This window comes from Mesoplodon mirus, assembly GCF_964341445.2.
Source record: "Mesoplodon mirus genome assembly, contig: HAP1_SCAFFOLD_859, whole genome shotgun sequence".
Taxonomy (NCBI): domain Eukaryota; kingdom Metazoa; phylum Chordata; class Mammalia; order Artiodactyla; family Ziphiidae; genus Mesoplodon; species Mesoplodon mirus.
This window is the reverse complement of record NW_028295181.1, coordinates 159,501-183,884: the sequence shown is the minus strand read 5'-3', so window position 1 is coordinate 183,884 and position 24,384 is coordinate 159,501. Positions and strand designations below refer to the sequence as shown.

The following is a 24,384-nucleotide window of genomic DNA, read 5'->3' as shown; positions in this document are numbered from 1 at the left end:
AAACTCTCAGTTTAGCAGCCAGGAATTAGGCAATATCATTAAAGCATCTGGGTGCTATTCTGCAACCAGAAAACAAGGGATTATTTTTATTTAAATTATACATATTTTTAATTCACATGATGCAAAATTCAAAAGGCATAAAACTATATAGATGAAAAAATCTCCCTCCCACCCTCCCAACCAACCAGTTCCTCTCTCCAAAGAAACTAATGTTACTACTCTATTTTGTATTATTCCAAATGCAATTTTTATACATATACAGGCAAATACGACTATTTATATTTCCCCAACCTTTTTACTCAACTAATAGCAAAGTATGCACACTTTTCTCAACTTCATGGTATTGAACTGTATGGATGTACTACACGTTCCTGAACCAGTCCCCTACTGATGGGCGTTAAACTTGTTTTCAATACAATCTACAAACCACCTTGCACACACATCATTTTACGTATGTGTGAATGTATACACAGGATAGATTTATTAAAATCGCTGTTAAAGGATATCTGCATTCATCATTTTGGTGAACTTTTCCAAAATGCCCCCCATAAAACTTGTACCAATCCTGCACTCACGATATGTAAATCAGAGAATTTTAGATCAGAGATACGATGTGAGAGATGGAAACACTACGTAAAATTAGACTGCTACCCACTTGGCTATAGTTTTATTATCCCTAAAGAATCAAAGGCCCCACAGAGGAAAACAGTACAAACACAACTGGTTTGGACCTTCACATGAATTGAATCAAGGAACCTCATTCCCTTCTGAGCCACTGAGATAAGTGGGCCGAAATCAATCAGAAGCTCAGCATCCAAGAGCTGTGAAAGGCAGCAGAAGCGTAATAGGGGAGATGAGGACTCCTGGGACTTCTAAGAAGATCCTTCGCCATCTCCCTCGCAGTGTGCAGCTTCTAGAGACCGCAAGTTCCTTCCACTTAACTGTCTCGGAGTGCAGAAGCAGAGGAGAACCACCCAGCGGTGATGACAGGCCCGACTGTGATGCAGAGAACGCTGAAGTCCGTGGTCGAAGGACTCACAGGATTCTCACCACAGCGATGGTCGGCCCGAAAAGGCCATTGTGGACAATGGAAGTGAAGAAATTGGAAGCCTCCGTGGGTTTACTCGATGTAAGAGGGCTCCTGAATACCTGTCAGGTAAAACACTCCCTGCAGTCAGCCCCTTAGCTTAGAAATCTCTGGAATCCTCTCAGTCCGCCGCGCCTCGCGGCCCTGGGGAACATCGCCTCAGCCGGTCACCTGGCTGGGGCTGCACCCCGGCCCTCGCGCCCGTACCCGCCTCCGCCCCCAGTTCCCCGCCCCCATTCACCCAAACCCTCCGCGCTGCTTTCTCCGGACTCGCAGAAGCCGGCAATGCGCACCCTCGGGTCAAGTGACGTGGCCACTCACGTGACAGGGCGGCAGTGACGTCATCACCGCGCGCGGCCGCCGGGACCGCGCCGGAGCCTCCGGGTCGGGGCGGCGGCGCTTGGGTTCTTCCCGGGCTGCCCGCTTGCCCCGCGCCCAGCCCACGGGCCGGAGCGCAGGTGAGTGGCCCGGGGACGTCGGCCGACGCCCTGCCCTGCCGCCCCTCCCACCGTCGTCCCCTCCGGGCGAGGAGGAGTCTCCTGGCGTGCAGCGCCCCGACCTCCGCCTGCAGGCTGTCGGGTAGCACAGCATCGCTCCTCGCCCGCCGGGAAGGCGGCCCCTCCGCAATTCGACGCCGCCCAAGGCTTCCGCGGCGCAGCCGCTCCACCGGGAGGCTCGCGGGAGCCCTGGGCCAGGTCACCTCGGGGCGGAGGGCGGAGGTCGGGAACCCCGGGAGGGAGACCGAGCCGCGTTGGGGTCGCGTTGGTTTGACAGGCCGAGCCAGGTCATAACCCCCCGAGAAGGTCTTCACCGTAAAGGGGAGGGGGGTCTGTGCAGACCTTTCTCACATCTCCAGAGTTGAAACTAAGTTGACTTAAGGGAAATCTTTTTGAAAATCATCTTATGCTTTGATGAATCACCTTTTCTGTAAAATGGGTCTTGCGGAGTGGTTGGAGCGCTCATAGAACAATACCCTAACTATAAACAGGGGTAGATGAGAATTTAGGATCTCGTTTTTCCTATTCATATGAAATTACGGTTGTGAGTTGTGGACTCTTGAAAACCGTAGATTGATTTTATTTTCTTGGATCCTTTCAGAAAGTTTTGGATTGCGCATAAGACAGACTCTCTTAATAACCACCCCATTTCATTCCCCAGAAATTTTCCTGGAAGCAAATAAACAACAACGACAAAAATAGTGTGACTAAAGCCTGTCAACAACCACGAAAGTACTTCTTACATTGATTCTTTTTTATATGTAACCTATTGATACTACTGAGTTCATTTAACTGGTGCATACAGGTGAACTTTACAAGTGACTGGCAATGGCCGTGAAATTAATCGTAGAGTTTTGATAGGTTTCTATCCTAGCAAGTCTCTCTCTCTCAGTATAGAAGAATTACTGCAAATATTGATTTGTTAATGCTGATTGATGTTTACTAATAGAGTAGGGAGACCCTTCTATAGAAGAGCTTCAGTAGCTTAAGAGAAAGTTCATAAATAAGCTTGCATGGTTTCCATTATTCACTATAGGTATTGCATCCTCATTTGAAGTTTCACTTTAAGAAGAAATCCAGATATAGTTGGACGTCATCATAAAGAATTATTTGTGTGCTTCTTTAGAAAAAAAGTTTATTTTTACTGATACTGGCCTTTATCGCCCTAGGTTGAATACGCAGTTTTTCTTTTCTTGTGTTTTATTACTAACCATTTATTATACACGTGCTAGGAGAGAAAAAAATACATAAAACAGGGTCCCCACCCTCTAAGTATTTACCTACTTAATCTACTTAAGGATTAGAGTTATATTAAAAAGAGCGATGTCACACCGTTAAGAAATTTTATCTTCTCCTTTTATCATGTGCAACAGCAGCCTTGTGAAGATAGGCAGGAAATGTATCGTCTCTTTCTACTTACAGTACAGTTGCATACTGATTCCAATAAATGTCCAGTGGTTTGGGCACTCGATGATAATGGAATTCAGAGGAAGAAGAGATCATTTTTACTCGGGATAGTTAGTGGCTAGATTGTGTTGGTAATACCAGGAATAGGAGTGCTTCCTACCTGTGGATGTTTGAGTCCCATGGAGCCTCCTTAATTTGTAAAGCTAACTGAATATATTTAGTTTCTCCAGTCCTTCAGATATGCTCATTGTTGTTTTTTTTTTTTTCTCTCTTGTACCTGCAGAATCCAAGGATCCCTTTCATTCTCTCTCCATATTGCCTGATGGGAGGCATTATGGCCCCCAAAGACATAATGACAAATACTCATGCTAAATCCATCCTCAATTCCATGAACTCCCTCAGGAAGAGCAATACCCTCTGTGATGTGACACTGAGAGTGGAACAGAAAGACTTCCCTGCCCATCGGATTGTGTTGGCTGCCTGCAGCGATTACTTCTGTGCCATGTTCACCAGTGAGGTAAGTGGTGAGTCATCTCCTCACAAGTGAAACCTCACACATGTCACTTCACAGTTGTCTCATTTCACTGAATAAAATAGTAGAAGTTTGACGTAATGGTGAATTTCTATAGTATGGTGTTAAATGGGCCGACTCTGGATAAGATCTGCCACTTGACTGTGCCTTAGTTTTCTCATCTCTGAATGAGGGATGATAGTAATACACAATAGCATACGGTTACTGTTACAATTACTTGAGAAAATTACATATGACGTGCTTAGAACAATGTCTAGCATGTAGTAAGACAAATACCAGCTATTGGATTTTACTTACTGTTTTTTACATTTAAATTTATTTATTTATTTATTTTTGGCTGTGTTGGGTCTTCGTTTCTGTGCGAGGGCTTTCTCCAGTTGTGGCAAGCGGGGACCACTCTTCATCGCGGTGCACGGGCCTCTCACTATCGTGGCCTCTCTTGTTGCAGAGCACAGGCTCCAGACATGCAGGCTCAGTAGTTGTGGCTCACGGGCCCAGTTGCTCTGTGGCTTGTGGGATCCTCCCAGACCAGGGCTCGAACCCGCGTCCCCTGCATTGGCAGGCAGATTCTCAACCACTGCGCCACCAGGGAAGCCCTACTTACTGTTTTTTAAATTTGTTTTCCTTCTTCTAAAGTTTAATATTTTAAAGTGAATACTGGGGAAGAGGGAGGGGGGAAGGAAAGAGGAGTGAGCCTCAGTCCTCATCCCATTCGTTCTAACAATATGTGGAGAAAATCAGTCTTCATTCTACCAGTGAAGGCTTTAGAGTAATTGCAAATGAGAGGGAGAGGGCTTAGTGCCTGACTCTGTGCGTATGTGACGTATCACCTAGAAAAATATGCTGGCTCTGGAGCACAAGCCTTTAACAAGGGAATTAGAAACAGGTTGGCTTGGCAAGAGACGAGGTACTGCTCTCAAAGTATTAGGAAAAAGACTGCCTTAGTAATTGCCTGGCAAGACAGCTAAGATGTGAAGGAGGCTGCTGGGTGAATCGTGAGGGACTCAGCTGAGCGGAGGGGAGCACTGCAGACCTCAGCTCCCAGTATCTCAAGTCTGATTTTTGAATTTTAAATACATTGTCTTCATTTCTTGTTCAGCTTGAATGGTGAGTACGCCACTGTTGATTATATCGTTTATCTCTGCTGATCTGTGTGGCCGACGTATTTCATTACAGTAACACCTTTTACGACATCCCCTCAACCGCCAGTGTTGTATCAGTGCGGCTGTTGCTGCTGACCTGAGCGGGAGAGACCGTGTCATGAAAACGGCAGTAACTGCCTTTTATGGGCAGATGCTGTGTTAGGTGATGGTCGCATCCCACGCACCTCAGGGGTAGCTGTTACCGTCTCATTTTACAAATGAAGAAATAAGGTCTCAGGTGTTAAGTGCCTTATAGCTTGTAAATGGTAGAGGGCATTTAACCCTAAGTTAACTTAGCTTGATTCTCATTTTGATGTTCTAATTGTAAAGCCAGAGTCATGTGTGATGCTGAACCAGTGCTCAGTCACATGGCTGGTAGGGAGAACACGGAAGCCTGACACGTCGCCCCAGCAGATCCAGGCTTTTTTTTGTTTAATTTTATTTATTTATTTTTGGCTGAGTTGGGTCTTCGTTGCTGCACGCGGGCTTTCTCTAGTTGCGGCGAGCGGGGGGCTACTCTTCGTTGCGGTGTGCGGGCTTCTCATTGCAGTGACTTCTCTTGTCACTGAGCATGGGCTCTAGGTGCGCGAGCTTCAGTAGTTGCAGCACTTGGGCTCAATAGCTGTAGCTTGCGGGCTCTAGAGCGCAGACTCAGTAGTTGTGGCTCGCGGGCTCTAGAGCGCAGGCTCAGTAGTTGTGGTGCACGGGCTTAGTTGCTCCGCGGCATGTGGGATCTTCCCAGACCGGGGCTCGAACCCGTGTCCCCTGCATTAACAGGCGGATTCTTAACCAGTGCGCCACCAGGGAAGCCCCAGGCTAATTTTAAAGTGACCCTGTGCAGGGCGGCATTACAGACCCTGTCCTGTACAGTACCCCAAGGAGCACCAGAAGCAGTGGTATTTATTTAACTGGGCGAGTGTCACGGCTGCCAGCAGGAAGCACTGAGGACTCGGACTGCTGGCTGCTCACCACACGTTGTGCGTCCTGTCTTCACTCTTTCTCTGCATGTTCAGGAATTAGCGTGGAGTTCTGTAAAAGAACTCTCTTTTATTTTTTTCTCACCAGTGATTATTTTATAGTCTTTCTTTAAAAACTGACATCAGGCAAGAAAGCGTCAAATGGTCTTGTCCTTTTCAACTGAAGTATAATTAACGTACAACACTATGTTTGAGGTGCACAACATAGTAATTCATTATTTCTATACAATATAAAATGATCACCGCAACAAACCTAGTTACCATCTGTCACTGTTCAAGTGTATTACAGTATCATTCACTTTATTCCTCATGCTGTACGTGTCATCTCTGTGACTCATTTATTTTGTAATTGGAAGTTTGTACCTCTTCATCTTCCTCATCTATTTAACTCATCCTCCTATCCCCTTGAGGTTTTTTTTTTTTAATTGAAGTATAGTTTATTTACAACATTGTGCTAGTTTCACATGTACGGCAAACTAATTCAATTATACATGTGTGCTGTATATTCTTTTTCAGATTCTTTTGCATTATAGGTTATTGCAACATATTGAATATAGTTCCCTGTGCTGTACAGTAGGTCCTTGTTGTTTACCTATTTTATATATAGTAGTGTGTATCTGTTAATCCCAAACTTCTAATTTTCCCTCTCCCCACTTTGGTAACCATATATTTGTTTCCTATATCTGTGAGTCTATTTCTGTTTTGTAAATAAGTTCACTTGTATCACTTTTTAAGACTCCTTACAGAAGTAATGTCATGGTATTTGTCTTTCTCTGTCTGATTTACCTCACTTACTATGATAATCTCTAGGCCCATCCATGTTGCTGCAAATGGCACAATTGTTATTACTATTTTATGGCTGAGTAATATTCCATTGTGTGTGTCTGTGTATATACATATATACACACACACACATATATGTATACACACCACATCTTCTTTATCCTTTCATCTGTTGATGGACACTTAGGTTTCTTACATGTTTTGGCTATTATAAATAGTGCTGCTATGAACATTGGGGTGCATGTAGCTTTTCAAATTAAAGTTTTCATCTTTTCTGGATATATGCCCAGGAGTATGATAACTCTGTTTACAATGATAACTCTCTTTTTAGTTTTTTAAGAACCTCCATACTGTTCTGCATACCCTTGCATTGAAGTTGTTTAAAGGAGTGGTTCCAGAGACCTGGATTTTTTTTCTTTTTTTTAACATCTTTATTGGAGTATAATTGCTTTACAGTGGTGTGTTAGTTTCTGCTTTACAACAAAGTGAATAACAGCTATACATATACATATATCCCCATATCTCCTCCCTCTTGCGTCTCCCTCCCCCCCTCCCTATCCCACCCCTCTAGGTGCTCACAAAGCACCGAGCTGATCTCCCTGTGCTATGCGGCTGCTTCCCACTAGCTATCTATTTTACATTTGGTGGTGTATATATGTCCATGCCACTCTCTCACTTCATCCCAGCTTACCCTTCCCCCTCCCCGTGTCCTCAAGTCCATTCTCTACATGTGCATCTTTATTCCTGTCCTGCCCCTAGGTTCTTCAGAACCTTTTTTTTTTTTTTTTTTTAGATTCCATATATATGTGTTAGCATACGGTATTTCTTTTTCTCTTTCTGACTTCACTCTGTATGACAGACTCTAGGTCCATCCACCTCACTACAAATAACTCTTATTTTGTTTCCTTATATGGCTGAGAAATATTCCATTGTATATATGTGTCACATCTTCTTTATCCATTCATCTGCCGATGGACACTTAGGTGGCTTCCATGTCCTGGCTATTGTAAATAGAGCTGCAGCGAACATTGTGGTACATGACTCTTCTTGAATTATGGTTTTCTCAGGGTATATGCCCAGCAGTGGGATTGCTGGGTCGTATGGTAGTTCTATTTTTAGTTTTTTAAGGAACCTCCATACTGTTCTCTATAGTGACTGTATCAATTTACATTCCCACCAACAGTGCAAAAGGGTTCCCTTTTCTCCACACCCTCTCCAGCATTTATAGTTTGTAGATTTTTTGACGATGGCCATTCTGACTGGTGTGAGATGATATCTCATTGTAGTCCTGATTTGCATTTCTCTAATGATTAGTGATGTTGAGCATCCTTTCACGTGTTTGTTGGCAATCTGTATATCTTCTTTGGAGAAATGTCTATTTAGGTCTTCTGCCCATTTTTGGATTGGGTTTGGTTTTTTTGTTATTGAGCTGCATGAGCTGCTTGTAAATTTTGGAGGTTAATCCTTCGTCAGTTGCTTCATTTGCAAATATTTTCTCCCATTCTGAGGGTTGTCTTTTCATCTTATTTATGGTTTCCTTTGCTGTGCAAAAGCTTTTAAGTTTCATTAGGTCCCATTTGTTTATTTTTTTTTAATTTTCATTTCTCTAGGAGGTGGGAGAGACCTGGATTTTAGGTTCAGTTCTCTTAGTAATTCTGTGTGAACCCTGGTGACCATCTAACCTCACTAGGTTGTCTGTAGAACAGAGTGATTGAACTTGATGGCTTGTTCGTTCTCTTCCATCCCTAAATTGCTCCTTAAATGTGGTGCAACTGAAAGAGCACAGGGTGAGGCAGGAGGCCTGGCTTTGATCTGTCGCTTATTACTTGAGGCCTTGGTTAAGTCACGTAACTTCTCTGAACCTTAGATCCTTTATGTCTTAAAGGGCAGCAATATCAGACCTAACTGCCTTACCAGGTTGCTGTGAGAATCAGATGAAATAATAGTAAATGAGAGGCACCCTGAAAAATTGTAAAGCAAATATTAATGTGAAATACTACAGTTGCTCTAAGTTATTACATAGTGATCTCATTTACATATTTAAGCTATTTGGCTAATGGGAATATAGTTTATTGACTAAGAAATTCCTGGCATAAATGTACTCATGTTTCTGTTTGTAAATACTTATGCTGTGTTAAATGTTAGTAAAATGTTTTTCCAAAATAATGTACTGGTGACTTTTTGTATTGTTAGGGATTTATTTTGTTCTTGGCTTTGGTAGAGAATACTTTCTGATTATTATTCTGGGCTGATGCTAAAGATTTAGTTCATAATGGACGTGCACTGGAATTTTGTAAGTAATTGGAATTTCTAAACTAAGGTTACAATCTAGTAAAATTTTTGTAAGGTAATCAGTTTTCAGATAGTTGACTATCCTGTAAAAGTGAAGATTTCTACCCTTGGCCAAACCATTTTCTATGATTATCTGGCCTCAACTATATTCATAACTCCAAGGATATAGTCTAGGTTAAATGTACCACCAGTAATTTGGTAATCCCCAAAGAGAGTCAACCCAGTATTTGAAGAAGTATCAAACAATCCTGCTGTCTTCAGTGGTACAGCAGAAGCCCTCTCAAGATGACCTGCGTGTAGTCTAGGGACAGATAGGACAGTGCTTGCTGGCTCATCCTGGAGGGTCTGGAGCTGGAACTCCTGGGGCATCTACAAGCATGAAATCTCAGCGAAGTTTGTATTTCATCTTAAAAGCTCATGGACACTAGTGGCATGCTCATGGCAACTTTTGGTTCTATTTGGTGTTACGTCTGTATTTGTTTTAATATGAAAGCAGCATTTAAAGTTATTCACAAGTAAAATTAATATTCCAGGGAGGTGTCACCTCTGTATCTTCTTGGGTTACACATAGCTCCCCCCATTTGAAAAGCTACAAATATATGCCGTGTTTGCTTTGTACAAATCAAACAAAATAGTCGATCTTTCTTTTTAGATCTTTCAGCACATAGGCAAAAATAGGATTTGAATTCCCAAAGCATGAAATTTCTAACCTGATTCTTAGGCGTTGAGCCAGGGTTCCTCCGATATTCAGTTAATATTGTTGATGTCCCTTGAAGCTCTTGTATATGAGACTCTGCCTTAATCTTGTGGAATTATAACCACCATGATTTCATACCCTTTGAACTTTCAGCTTTCAGAGAAGGGGAAACCGTATGTAGATATCCAGGGTTTAACTGCCTCGACCATGGAAATCCTGTTGGACTTTGTGTACACGGAGACCGTGCACGTGACGGTGGAGAATGTCCAGGAACTGCTCCCTGCAGCCTGCCTGCTTCAGCTGAAAGGTACAGGTGCTAAAGTTGTTCGTGCCACAGTGACTCTGGAGATGTTTAAAATTCGTGATGTAAACTTAATCGTGAAAATTAAGGAGACAGACTGTGGGCCTCATGTTTACTGCCCATGGCACACAAGTTGAGATTTCAAGTGCGGTATGGAGTAGCCTCCAAATGTGAGTCTTTGGCTCTTTGGAAGAGAGCATTTACTTTTTGTTTTTAAAAAAGTGGAGGAGGGGATAATAGATGCCTTTCCTTCCATGTATGTGCACAACAGTCCTGCAGGGAAACACAGAAAACTGATAAGCGTCGTTCCCTCTGTGGAAGGGAACTAGATGGCCAGGTGGGTCGGGAGGCTGGGGGGACTATTCACATAAACCCTTCTGTACCGTTAATTTGTTGAATCATGTAAATTATCTATTAAAAATTTAAATTGACACACAAAAATGAAAGTGTAAAGTTTTCACAGGATTGGAGATGATCCCCCTTCCAATTCCCAACCTGTCTGTCCTCACCTCCAGTTCTGTTTCTGTTATTTTCAGTTTTTGATACATGATTGAAACAGTGTGAAGTTTTTGCATTAGTGCACAGCTCTAACATTAATTTTATACTCTGAGCTTTTCAGTTAGACAAATATGAGATTGTTATCAGTATCTCCTATTTTTCCTTCACCGGAGTCTTTGAGTACGTCTTCATGTGGAGTAGAAATTAGGTACCCTATGCTAAATTAAGTTGATTTTATAGCTTGATTCCCAAGAGTTTTATAGGCATGTTTGTTTAATTGTGGTGGTGTCCATACAAGCAATTCGTCTTGCTGTACTTGTTCTAATGCAGCAGCAGATATTTGTAAAGTCCTTGCAGAAGGCCACACAGCACATAAGACAAAAATAGGATTTGAATTCCCAAAGCATAAAATTTCTAACCTGATTCTTAGGTGTTGAGCCAGGGTTCCTCTGATACAACCTGGAGATGTTGTGATCCAAGAATATAGGCCCATCTACCTGGCCGAGTGTCCTCAAGGACTCACTGTTTTTGTCTGTCCTAGGCGTGAAGCAAGCCTGCTGCGAGTTCTTGGAAAGCCAGCTGGACCCTTCTAACTGCCTGGGTATCAGGGACTTTGCGGAAACTCACAACTGTGTTGATCTGATGCAAGCAGCTGAGGTTTTTAGCCAGAAGCATTTTCCTGAAGTGGTGCAGCATGAAGAATTCATTCTTCTCAGTCAAGGAGAGGTGGAAAAGCTCATCAAGTGTGATGAGATCCAGGTACAGACTTGGCTTGGCATTAGCTCTCTTCAGGACTGGGCCAGAAGATCAGAAAGCAAGGTGGAGTTGTTATACGTCTGTAGCAGGGTCCATATTAAGCTCTGAGGTTTCATTAAATGTCCCTGAAATTACGTGCCAAACGTATTTGCCTATTTATGGGAGTTCGCTACCTCCCTCAATGAAATTTGTGATCCCAGCGGTTAAGAATCACTATTAAACAGTATGGAATAAGCATTTTAAAACATTTACCAAGAATGTCTTCCCGTATAGCCATCGCCATGCCAGGTGCTGGGGAGCCAAGAGTGCATAAGAGACAGTCTTGGTTCCAGAGAATTCACAGTGTAGTAGTGGCGACAAACAGGAAGACAAAAATGATGACTGAGTGTCAGGAGAATAATGAGCCTGTTCAAGGGGAGGAAATTCCATAGAGGAGAGAAGAAAACCTTCTGGATTTAAACTAGATCGTAAAGGGGGCGGATCAGAAAGGACCGGGCAGCAGGTTGGAGATGGTGAGCCGGAGGCAGCTCATCAGCGCCCATCAGCGCCCGTGGAAGTAGAGGGCCCTGCGGACCGGGCGTTGACGCCGCAGGGGCCCGCCTCCGTGTGCCGGAGCGCCCAGGGGCACGGCCCAGCAGGGAGCGAGCCTTCGTCCTTCGCGGGGGGGGGGGGGGGGGGGGGGTTGCGTGTGGATCTGTAGTTAGGCTGGGAGCCGCAGTGAGTGCAGCGGGGGCTGTGCGTGTCGCCGCAGCCAGGCATTCCTCTCCAGCGCTCCAGCCCTCTGGTTAGGAGCTTCTGGAAGACACCTAGCAGAGCCAAGTGCTGGGGAGGAGTCTACCTGTTGGGTTTGTTTTCCCCAGTGAGGAGACATTCGATTCTCTAAAGAGGCTAAGAGTTCTTTTATTTTTTTTTCCTCTCTCACTCTCCTGAGATAATAATGAGAAACGACTTTAAACGTTTACTTATTTATTTATTTGGCTGTGCCGGGTCTTAGTTGCGGCATGCAGGCTCTATCTAGTTCCCTGACCAGGGATCGAACCTGGGCCCCTACGTTGGGAGCACAGAGTCTTAATCGTTGACGACTGCTGGGGAAGTCCGGCATTTGTAAATCTTGTTCAGTTCTCAGAACTGTGTCCATTTTTCAGAGGAGGAAACTGGCGCTGTGATTAGTCATCACCCTCACCCAGCTAAGAGGGGCAGGACTTGCACCGCCCATCTGCATCCACAGTCTGCTCTCTTCACCACGGAGCTGTGAGCTGTGTTTCTATTTGACCAGATCTGGAAGTAGTCACAGCAACCATTTATTTTAGAACAGTGGAGACTGGGGGATAAAACCAGATGGAACAGGGAGGGCAAACAACTGACCTCTGCAGAAGCCAGGATGAACTCTTTTGTACAGTCTTCCTTAAGTGTCCAGCGAGACTGGCCTTTGCTTTTTTTCAGCAAATGACACTTTTTGTCTTTCATACACCAGCCAGAAACAGGAACCAGATGTCTGGCCCCGGGGCTAACGCTTCCTCTGGACCATGTAAAACAATAGTACTTGAAACAATGGAGGCAGCCTGTCACGTTGTTTAAAACAACACGGGCTTCAGGGTCACACTGGGGTTTGGGCTTGGCTGTGTGACGTGTGTCCCCTAACCCCTGACCTTCAGATCCCTCTCCCATAAAATGTAGATACTAGTCGTACTTACTACGTAGGGCTGTTCTGAGCATTAAATAAGAATGTCAGTGCCTGATACGTAAACGAAGTCTCTGGGAAAATTTATTATGGAGAATATTTTCTCCATAGTGAAGCATTAGTGTTGGGGGCTTTTCTTCCCAGTTTAGCTGTTTCTCTGCAATTCTAGTTTATTCTGTCCTCAGTAAGATAAAGGATCTCTGCTCATGATTGAAAAACCCCATTTTAAATGGATATATCTACTTTAAACCTAGAACGTGTCAGAGTCTAGCACGCAACTGTTCAGAACTATTAGCCTGTCGTCCTTGCCTTTAACCAAAGTTTATTGAAAAAGCCATGACCGCCCTCCTGCACCCTCACCTGCATGTAATCCGTGAGTAGGCTGGGTTAGTTCGACCTCCCATAAAGTTGGTTACACAGATTCTGTCATCACTGCCGTAGGCTAAGCATCACCTTTTGCCTGATGGACCAGAGTAGCTTCTAACTGGCCTCCCAGCTCTTAGCCCTTCTAAACCGCCCTCCCGCGGCTCTCGGAGAAATCTTTACCAGACGTCAGTGGGGCCCAACACTGGCCTACTTGAAGCCTGTTAACGGTTTAGAGTGAAATCCAGTCTCCTGATGCTCTGTTTACTTCTCCAGCTTGGTCTTTCTCATCCCCTCCCTCATTCATTCTGCAACACCAGCCTCTGTCGTTTCCCAGGCTGTCCAATAGAAAGTCCTGTGAAGATGGAAAGGACCTGTGTCTGTGCTGTCCAGTTCACTGGCCACTAGCTACAGGTGGCTGTTGAGCACTTGAAATGTGGCCAGTGTGACTGAGAAGCTGAATTTTTTTTGGCCACGTTCATTGCTATTAAGGACAGACTTTGGGGGTTTTGGGGGGTTTTTCAGCCGCACCACACGGCTTTCGGGATCTTAGTTCCCCGACCAGGGATTGAACCTGTGCTCCCTTCAATGGAAGCGTGGAGTCCTAACCACTGGACCGCCAGGGAATTCCCGAAGCTGAATTTTTAATTTAACTTCATTTTAATTAATGTAGATGTAAAAAGCACACGTGGCTCATGGCTACTGTGTTGGAAAGCGCAGTTGTAGGGCTTTTCCGAGTGCTTTCTGTCTGCCCCGAGGCTACCGCTAACTGCTACTCTTCCATCAGGTTTAAAGCTGTTGCTCCTGCAGGGAGGCATTCCCCGTCCCGTCAGCCTAATGAAATCTCATGTTATTCTGTCTCGTAGCCCCCGTACGTTTCCTATGTGGTACATAATGACAGAGTGGGATTGTTCGTTTTTCTGATTTAACAGTTATCTCCCCACTTAAGAGGAAGGTTCGTGTCTGACTTCACCGTTGTATAATTACCCTCCACAATTCCTGGCACTAGTAGGTGTTTGGTAAATCCATCAAATGAATGAACATTCTGAAACATTTTCTGTGTTTTCAAGTCTTGAGAGAGGTCCACAGAGTGATGTCTTTGTCTGGGCACTGTCACACTCTGAAAGTTATCTCAGAACAGACACACTCTAGGGGCTGATGGAGGGACACAGGCCTAGTCCTCAGGTGTCAGTTTCAGGGAGGTACTAGGTGTTACTGTACCGTATGCTTGTCCAGGGACGTAATGTAGGTTTTCTAGGGTGTGTCTTATCCAGTCTGTCACATGTAGCTTAGACCTAAGTTCCCCAAATGATTAATTATATGTGTCATCTCAAATAGCACGGTGCCTAATACAGAGTAGTTGCTCAAATCCTAATTGACAGTGCTTTGAAGACCCTGCACTCTTCACGATGCCTTAAGGGAAGTTCCTGCTCACAGCCTTGGCTTAGGGGTCCGAGAGTGAGCATGGAGGTCCTTAGACAACACCTATGAGTATAAGTTATTTTAGGAGCCAGTTTCGGGGGCTTCCCTGGTGGCTCAGTGGTTAAGAATCCGGCTGCCAATGCAGGGGACACGGGTTCGACCCCTGGTCCGGGAAGATCTCACATGCCGCGGAGCAGCTAATCCCGTGCGCCACAACTACTGAGCCTGAGCTCTAGGTCCCGCGAGCCACAACTGCTGAGCCCGTGTGCCGCAACAACTGAAGCCCGTGTGCCTAGAGCCCGTGCTCCGCAACAAGAGAAGCCACCGCGATGAGAAGCCCACGCACCGCAACGAAGCCTAGCTCCCGCTCGCCACAACTAGAGAAAGCCCGCGTGCAGCAACGAAGACCCAACGCAGCCAAAAATAAAAATAAACAAAATAAATTTAAAAAAAAAAAGAGCCAGTTTCGAATAGGGCAGCAGATTCCCCCTTCCCCTGCTGAAGTTTCAGAAATAACCAGAAAAAAATTCAGGAATGGGGAAAATTCTGAATTAAAAGCCGATTTGTGACTGATGGTCTATTAGGGACTCTCTCTCTTAGGCTTTTTTCACCCGATTTGACTATAACTCTCTTCATGATCTCAGCAAGTTGTGTCTGAAACGATTGTTTTCCCAAGAGCCTGCTTATTTCTGGGAGATGGGAAATAACGGTGGCGGGAATGGGGCGGGAAGGGAAGGGAAGGGAAGGGAAGCAAGGTTACAGAGCAGCCCCACCATGTGGTCACGCACCCGCAGGTGGATTCTGAAGAGCCCGTCTTCGAGGCCGTCATCAACTGGGTGAAGCACGCCAGGGAGGGGCGGGAAGAGTCTCTGCCGGACCTGCTGCAGTACGTCCGTATGCCCCTGCTGACGCCCAGGTACATCACGGATGTCATAGATGCCGAGGTGAGCCACACAGGACTCAGGGCTGTGGGCATCTCTTGTAGCTTCGTGTCGTGAACCCAGAACTGGTCACCTCAGAGGAGGCACGAGTGTCCTGGGAAGCATGTCCCAGGGGGCCTGGGGCGGGGAGTCTGCAGGCGGTCGCTTGGCCGGTCAGTCTCCTGGCAGAAATGAAAGTCTATGGCTTAATTTAATTTTGTGCTTTGTTGTCTTTTCATTTTACATGCTGCTCAGTGTTTTGCATAAGCAACATTGGATGATAAGTTTTGTCCCCTTCTCTGTTAAACAGCAATTGTTCCAAATTGCCTTGGAAAAGGTGCTTTGCTTACCTAGTCTCTATTTTTGATTTCTGGTGAGGCCAGCATGAAAGGAGTTTGATGCATTTATTGGGTTGGCCAAAAGGTTCCTTCAGTTTTTAAGTAAAAATAAAAGACACATTTTTCATTTTCACCAAGAACTTTATTGAAAGACGTATTCACCGTTTTTTTCCACTACCTTCTGTCCTTTTTCAGGCAACTTCATAATTCCATCTTCCCAAAACTTTTTATCTTTTTGAGCAACGAACTGTTCCAGGTGCATTTTACAGTATTCCAGGGAATTGGAATTTTTTCCATTAAGAGAATTTTGTAAAGATCAAAATAAGTGGAGATCCGAAGGTACAATGTCTGGCAGGTGAATCAGAACTTCCCAGCCAAGCTGTAACAGTTTCTGCCTGGTCATCAAAGAAAAATGCAGCCTTGCGTTATCCTGATGGAAGATTACACGTTTTCTGTTGACTAATTCTGGATGCTTTTCGTTGAGTGCTGCTTTCAGTTGGTCTAACTGGGAGCAGTACTTGATGAAATTAATCATTTCATTTTCCGGAAGGAGCTCAAAATAGAGGACTCCCTTCCAATCCCACCATATACACAACACCACCTTCTTTGGATGAAGACTGGCCTTTGGTGTGGTTGATGGTGGTTCATTTCGCTTGCCCCACGATCTCTTCCGTTCCACATTGTTGTACACTATCCACTTTTCTTCGTCAGTCATAATTTAAAAATGGAACATTTTTGTTACCTTTCAGTAGAGAATCGCTTGCGGTAATATGGTCAAGAAGGTTTTTTTCCACTTAATACTGAACTCAGACATCAAAGCAATTAACCAAGCTGGTGCAAATGATTTTCAGTGCTTGATTTGGACCTTCTGAGTACGTCGGCTGTCTCCCGCGTGGTATAACGTTGATTTTCGCAATGAATGTCTCGATTTGATCACTGTCAACTGGTCTGCCAGACCGTGGAGCATTGTCCAGTGAGAAATCTCCAGCACGAAACTTCGCAAACCACTTTTGACACATTTGATTAGTCACAGCACCTTCTCCATACACTACACAAATCTTTTTCTGCGTTTCAGTTGCATTTTTAACCTTTCTTGAAATAATAAAGCATGATATGCCAAGAATGTTGCTTTTTCCTTCCATCTTCAGTATTAAAATGGCTACAGAAAAATTCAACGATTTTGATAAGTATTTTTTAATGCACGCTGATATGACAGCTGTCACAATACAATCTAAAAAAAATGGTTTCGAAGGAAGTTAAAGTCAGCTAAGTGCTACTAGAGCCAGCTTAGGAAAAAACCGAACGAACTTTTTGGTCAACCCAATAATATCAACTTGGATCATATCGTGTTTGTTTATAAGTGTTTCTCCAGCCTGAGATCTCGGTGGTGCGTTTTCTGACCTTCACCATGTGCATTACCTGGAGGCTACCCTGGGGGCCGCTGATTTGTAATGTGTAGGTGAGGCCCTGACGTCTCGTGTGTGCTCCTGCTTCTGGCCCAACCCTGGTCTCTTTGGAAGTTAATTACAGACACAGCTTTGCAGTCGTTCGCATTAGAAAAGATGCCGGTGATTAGTGTCACATCTCAAATTCTTTGCCTCCTGTTTGTAATTTCTTCCTTATAGTCCACTCACACACCCCTCACATACCTTTGAATCATGTAACGTCTATTCAAAAAATCTTTTTTTAATCATTCCGGAAACCCGTAGCATAATTATTACCAGCAGCCCTCCTGGAACCACAGGGCTTTGGAAACTGGTTTTCCGTGTTAAGAATTTAATGCTTTATATGTGCCATTTATGCTTTTATTAGAGGTGGTCCTGCAGCTCACTCTCCTACCTGCTGTATTTCAGCCTTTCATCCGCTGTAGTTTACAGTGCAGGGACCTCGTTGATGAAGCAAAGAAGTTTCATCTGAGGCCTGAGCTGCGCAGTCAGATGCAGGGACCCAGGACAAGGGCGCGTCTAGGTAAGCTGGCATCTTGTATTAATTGTGTCAACTTGTACAAGTCCCTTTACCACCCTGAGCTTTCTTTCCTATAAACCAAGGATATCTTCCCTTCTATTTCACATAACTCTTTGGAGGATTACATGAGATAAAGTGTGTGAAACCACTTCATAAACTGTCAAGTATCATGCAACATAAGTTATCACTGTATTTCAGTATATTTGGAGCCTGTGAATTAGAAATATCTCAAATGTCATGTAGTGAGTAAGTGGTCTGCTTCCCCCACCTCTGCCCTTCTCCACGTGAAGAGAAAAGAGGAAGGGGAAGCAGCAGCGTGGTGACCTGCAGAGGAGTCCCGGGTGGTCAGAGGCAATGGCATGCGGTGGTCAAGGGCCTGGACTCAAGCCAGACTGTGGGTTGGGTGCAGGTCCCCATTTACCACTTGCCAGGTGTTCGGCAGGAAACTCAGCCTCTCTGTGTCAGTTGCCTCATCTGTAAAATGGGGGCCATCATAGCTCCTCCCTTGAAGGTTGTCGTGAAGAGCAAGTGAAAGGCTGAGAACGGCTCTCGGCACACGTGAGTGCTGTGCACGGAGGCTGTCATGTCGGCAGACAGACCTGGGTTCAGATCCCAGCCCAGCCAGTGACTGGCTGGTTGTGAGCCTGGGCAGGGTGTCCACTTGTCTGAGCCGACACTTCCGCCTCTGAAATGAGGACACTAATGTCTTATCACACTGGTTGTTGTGGAGGCCCAATGACATCACGCATGTAAGATGCCTGACATTGCAGCTGGCACGTAATCTGTGCTCAAATGTTACGTCACTTCCATTTCACTGTCCCAGGATCCTAGATACTGTATGTAGTAATAGCATTTCATAGGTTATAAATTACTCTGTGTATATGGGGTGGTATCTCATTTTTATCACTTCGTATTTTTGCTCTTATCTGACTGTGGACTCGTGTGCTAAGGTGTTAATGGATAATTAAGCCTTTCATTGATAGATTTAAGTAGAATGATGATTTATCTCATTTTTTAATGGCATAAGTAGTACATATCTGTAGAAGTTTTAGAAATACAGAGGAGCAAAAAATAAATGAGTCATCCATAATTCCACCACCCAGAGATACTACTGTTTGTTATTGTTGTTTTTAAAGGGATGCTGTTCTGTTAATTCCTGGGAGATGACAAAATGTGATCTGTATTGCTTGTTACATACAGAGATATGTAATCAACACAAGATAAATGGAGAAAATACAAAAGGAAATTTTTTTTAAAAGATTGAAGGACTAAGTGAAAAATCATGAAAATATTAGAAGAAATTATACGAAAATTATTTGTATAACTTCTGGGTGGGAGCCTTTTTTTCTATTTTTAATTGTGGTAAAATATACATAACATAAACTTTACCATCTTCTCCATTTTAAGTGTACAGATCAGCAGTGTTAAATACATTCACACGGTTGTACAAGCCATGTCCAGGACTCTTCTCATCTTACAAAACTGGGATTCTGTATCCATGAGAGAGCAACCTCCCTTCTCTGTACTCCCCTTTTTTAACTAAAACAGAAAAACCTAGAAGTATTCAAGGTTACTTGACTGCATCAGTTTTTTGGGATTTTTTGTTTTTTTAAAATTGTTGGCAAAAGACGTACAGTCAAAAGACGGGGACTGGGAGACAATATACTCAATATGTATGACAAGAGGTTAACATTTCTACGTAAAAAGAACCCATATGTATCAACAAGGAAAAGAGCAGTGACCCCACAGAAGCCGGCATGGGAGGCGCACAGGTAGCACACAGAGGAGCACGCGTGAGGGAACACCGTGCGCTTAAAAGATGCTCCACTAGGAGGTCTGGAGCCACAGATTAGACCAAGGTAGTCACCAGAGTTTAAAACGGGCGCACCCTGTGTGTCCCATCTCCGGGAATCTGTGCTGTAGAGACAGTGTGTCAGTACGGAAGTAAGCACATATGAGGAAAGATACATGCATAAGAATGTTTACTGTAAATCGCTAATATCCAGAAAAAAATGAATACAACCTGAATGCCAAGTAAAGGGGGGTTAATGGTTGACTGAAGTATAGCACAGCTGTACCATGGAATGTCACGGAACTGTTAAAAGCCTTGAGTCAGACACACGTAACATTAATTGTGTACGCTGAGTGGGGGAAAAGAAAGAGGCAAAAGCTCCTATACATGTGCGTTTGCCTGAGCATAAACACACGATATGTATGCAGGATAAACACCAAACCTTTAATAAAGTGAGATTGCGGGGGAATATTAACTACCAGGGTTTTGTTTATATACCTCCGTGTTATTACCATAAGCTTACAGAGAAGATAACAAATATATATTCTGGAAGTACCAGGTAAGCCAGCGATGTAGAGGAAAGAATCTGGCACTAGGAGGTAAGACATCTCGCTTACTTTGATTTTTCACTCCGGGTTCTGTTACTCTGCTAACGTGCTGTTTGAACTTCGACAAGTCCTTCAGCTTCTCTGGATTACCATTTCTTCTTCGGCATATGAAAGGAGTTAAATTCAGCCACTAGAGTTCTTTCCAATACAGAAGATGTGTTTCTTTCTTGTAGAGCCAGAAGTGTCCCAACCAGTACATAATTGCTTCTTAAATCGAACTAAGTCCAATGAAAATTTGTGTGAACCACCAAACCCAGAAGGTTCTTTAGAGTGCATTTCCTGCTTTTCTTTGAACAGGCAGCAGAAAGCTCCTGCTTGCTCAGAGAACTTGCTTATTGTCCTGACCTTGAGGGATTAGAATATGATTCTACACGCCCTCATAGTTTTGAGGTCATTTTTTCAAAAGTTCTAGGAAGGAAATAATGAAACTGTTCCCTACCAGATTCTTAATTTAGCATCTCCACGTTAGTACCTTAGAAGTAAATTGTTCCAGCCATCCTGTCCTCTCTGCCCGTCTCTATTCATAGAGGTTGCTAAGTCAGTTACCAGGATGATGGCTCTTTGCATACAGCATAAGGAAATTAAATATACAGCTGAGGAAAAACAGCAATGCCAAATAATGTGTGGGGATTTTGTTTTAATTGTTAATCTTACCCATTACTCTCTCATAAAAGATGTAATAGAAATTGTAGTTCCTACTTTGTCGCTGGCTTCTTTTCCGAGCACATGGAAATGTCGGTCCCTGAACCTGTTCTTAGCAGTCCTGCAGCCTGTCTGCACTTTCCTCCAACAAAACACCCCAGCGCACACACGTTCCCCTCCTCCCCCCCCAAAAAAATAGTGACTGGCACTGTTGGGACGCCTTGGTGTGAGTAATGCGCCTTTTCACACTGCTCTTATCAGGTGTTTTGGACACATTTTCCTCATCATAAAGATAAGAATCTAACTTGGCAAGTGCCCCATTCCTTGGCAGAGAACAAACAGGCTTCCTTCTGGTCGGCCCTTTCCCTGGCTTTTTCTCACATTAGTAAGTCTGCTGGAGTAGTGGTCCCAGCTGAGGGTCCAAAAACAGTGAAACCCTAGGAGTTCCTCTGAGGGAGGAAGACTTTCTAGGCACAAAGCAATAGAAGAAGTTGCAAAAGGCAAGGCCAGTGTACTTGACTAAATAAAAACCATGTACAACACTGTAAGACAAATCAGGAAAATAAATCTGCTGCAGCCACAGCAAAAGGTTAAAGTCGTTTGCATGCAAAGAGCTCATAAAAATGCATGCAAGAAAGAAACACTAGAGACTTGAGTGTACGGCTCCTAGAAGGGGAGTCCTGCTCAATATAAGGGGCGAGATTCGGCCGAAGTAGTTATAAAGCCTTAGCAGTGATGAGGCAAGCACTGAGTCAATAAATCCGATTGTTCGCCTACCGACGTATCAAGGAATACAAAGACAGCGCCAGTGCCACAGGGCGGAATGGTGGCGCCTTGGAGTGTTGGTGGGGGTGGGATTCGTGTCGGCCGCAGCACCGCACGCTGCAGGTCAAAAGACCCCTTACGGTTCACATCCTCCACCAGGCAGTCCTCCCATTACTGTGTGAAGAAAATGACCGGGGAAAGTGCCATACTCAAGGATGTTCATCATAGGGTTATATGCGATGATGTATAACCCCACATCACGAACCCCTGAAATGCCTAAGAATATTAAAATCATATATTACAGGAGTTTGTTAATACCTCGAGAAAATGAGATAAAACAGGACGCACTACAACATGGTCCCATTTATGTTCTATAAATATTGAGAAACAAAACTGGAAGGAAATAATCTTACGCTTCGCTGTGTCTTTGTATTGTGGAATTATAGCTAAATCTTTTTAAGCTTTTTAACACTGATAATGTATTTTATATATTATATGTTTTATAATCACAAGACATAAAATTCTTAAATCTTTTTAACCAAAGGGTGGGTAACATGTGAGTGAGGATGACAGTCATACTAGCCCTTGAGTTATTTTTTAAACTTTTTAAAAGAAAATCAATTTTGTGCTAGAAAAAGCTACACAGGCTAAACAGACATCAGAATTGACTAAAATTACATGTTTTCAGTGTGAAAACACTGGCCCTCTCATCCTTATCAAAAGCTCTGTTGGCACTGACATGAACTCCGGCTGCAGTGGGGAAGTTAACCACTTAAACTCACGTGGCAGGCAGTCTTTCAAAACACAGGATCTTTCAGGGAAAGTAATGAAAACAGGCCTTCCTTGCAGAGAGGTTCGGACACCCCAGCCTCTAGTGACCTAGGAGCCCCAGGGTTCAGAGCCATAAATCACTGAGCGACTCACGCTGACACCTTGTCCACGTTCCTCTGTGGATGCAGGGTTACCAGGAGGTTTACTGAGAAACTTGCAGCCAACGGGAGTGCTATTGGTCCTCCAGATTTTGAAATTAAAGCTGAAAATCAATGGTATTTTTTTTAATGTGCGAAGCATAGAAAATCCCCTCGGTTGTTGTGGGTGCTTTCGGGACTCATCACTGTCTCACCTCCTCTGCTCAAGTCAGAGGGGGAGAAAGGGGCAGATGGCGGGGAAGTGCTGCCAACGCAGGCCCTGGCCTCCCCCAGCTTGGAGGGATTTCAGAAATAAAATCTGCATCATACAAAAGGGCCCTTTGTTCAAATGCTTTGTTTTCTAAAAGGAGATGGCTGCTCACCTTGGAGAAGGGGCCACGTACTTTATTTGGCAAGTTCACAGACAGGTGCCCTCTCAGAGGGGGAAGTTAAAGTCCATGCTTTATGTGTGGGTTTAAGAAAAATTTCAAACATGTATAAAAACAGAATAATATAAGGATTTCCCCCATACCTATTGTCCAGTTTCAACAATTATCAACTCATAGCCTACGTATTTTGAAGCAAATCCCAGACAGGATAAAATTCCATCCATATATATTATGCTTTCGTGTGTATCTCTAAAAGATAAGAAACACACAACCAAGTATTTATCTTCATCAGATATCAAGTACACATACACACTTCCTCAGTTTTCCCGTAATTGATTTTTCTTTGTTTTTGACACTTCAGTTGCTCCAATCAGGATCCAGACAAGGCCCACACATTGCACTGAGTTCAGAGCACTCTTTCGTCTCTTTTATTTTATTTTGAAACTATTTTTTTCCACATTTTTTTTTTTTTTTTTTTTTCTTTTTGCGGTATGCGGGCCTCTCACTGTTGTGGCCTCTCCCGTTGCGGAGCACAGGCTCCGGACGCGCAGGCCCAGCGGCCATGGCTCACGGGCCCAGCCGCTCCGCGGCATATGGGATCCTCCCAGACCGGGGCACGAACCCGTATCCCCTGCATCGGCAGGCGGACTCTCAACCACTGCGCCACCAGGGAGGCCCTCCACATATTTTTGTTGGGCTTTAATTTATTTATTTATTTTTGGCTGCATTGGGTCTTCGTTGCTGCGCGTGAGCTTTCTCTAGTTGCGGCGAGCTGGGGCTAGTCTTCGTTGTGGTGCGTGGGCTTCTCATTGTGGTGGCTTCTCTTGTTGTGGAGCCCGTGCTGTAGGCGCACAGGCTTCAGTAGTTGTGGCGTGTGGGCTCAGTAGTTGTGGCTCGCAGGCTCTAGAGCGCAGGATCGGTAGCTGTGGCGCACAGCCTTAGTTGCTCCGTGGCATGTGGGATCTTCCTGGACCAGGGATTGAACCCGTGTCCCTGCATTGGTAGGCAGATTCTTAACCACTGTGCCACCAGGGAAGTCCTCTTTAGTCTCTTTTAATCCATAGTTTTTTCCCTCCTGCTTTGGTTTTCCTTTGCAATTTATCTGTTAAAGAAACCTGTAGAATTTCCCACAGTCTAGATTCTGTTGACTGCATCCAAGTAGTCTCATTTAGCACATTCTTCTGTCCCCTGAATCTCCTGTAAACTGGTGGTTAGACTAGACGCTTGATAAGAGTCAAGATTCAGCCTCAATTTTTCGGCAAGAATACTTCGTAAGTGATGGTGGCGTGCTTCCTGCTGAGTGTTGTGAAGCGTATGTGAGCTTTTCCCTGATGGTCATAGCAGCTGTGGGTGACTGTCACAGCCGTGACTTCATTAGGGGCTTGTCTGTATTTCTTGTCAGTTTAAAGGCACTGCATTTGCTCTTTCAAGTCCAGGTCAACAAAATGCCCTCCTGGTGACTGAATTTCCCTAGATGCTCCAGCTAAGTGTTCTCTCCAGTAGAACAATACACAGGGGACTTCCTCAAAAGAAACATTATCAGAATAAGATTATCCAAATAAGTCCTTAGGGGAAAGGGGACGATATAAAAGCTATCAAAATGTCTTGTTTGGGAAAATAGT

General features: G+C 44.2%; 1 protein-coding gene across 2 annotated transcripts in view; it reads left to right on the top strand.

Annotated features, from left to right (window-relative positions):
* The first annotated feature begins 1,438 nt into the window (after positions 1–1,438).
* LOC309797677 (kelch-like protein 12) overlaps positions 1,439–24,384 on the top strand; it is a 28,019-nt gene continuing 5,073 nt past the window's right edge. The window contains exons 1-6 of one of the 2 annotated variants that reach the window (XM_082646127.1): positions 1,439–1,545; positions 3,275–3,508; positions 9,568–9,721; positions 10,755–10,972; positions 15,230–15,379; positions 17,547–17,661. In XM_082646127.1, coding sequence (XP_082502253.1) covers positions 3,314–3,508; positions 9,568–9,721; positions 10,755–10,972; positions 15,230–15,379; positions 17,547–17,661 — 832 coding nt within the window. In that variant the 5' untranslated portion in view covers positions 1,439–1,545; positions 3,275–3,313. Of the gene's footprint in view, positions 1,546–1,637; positions 1,783–3,274; positions 3,509–9,567; positions 9,722–10,754; positions 10,973–15,229; positions 15,380–17,546; positions 17,662–24,384 lie in introns of those variants that run through there. The other variant, XM_082646126.1, reaches the window with a different exon arrangement.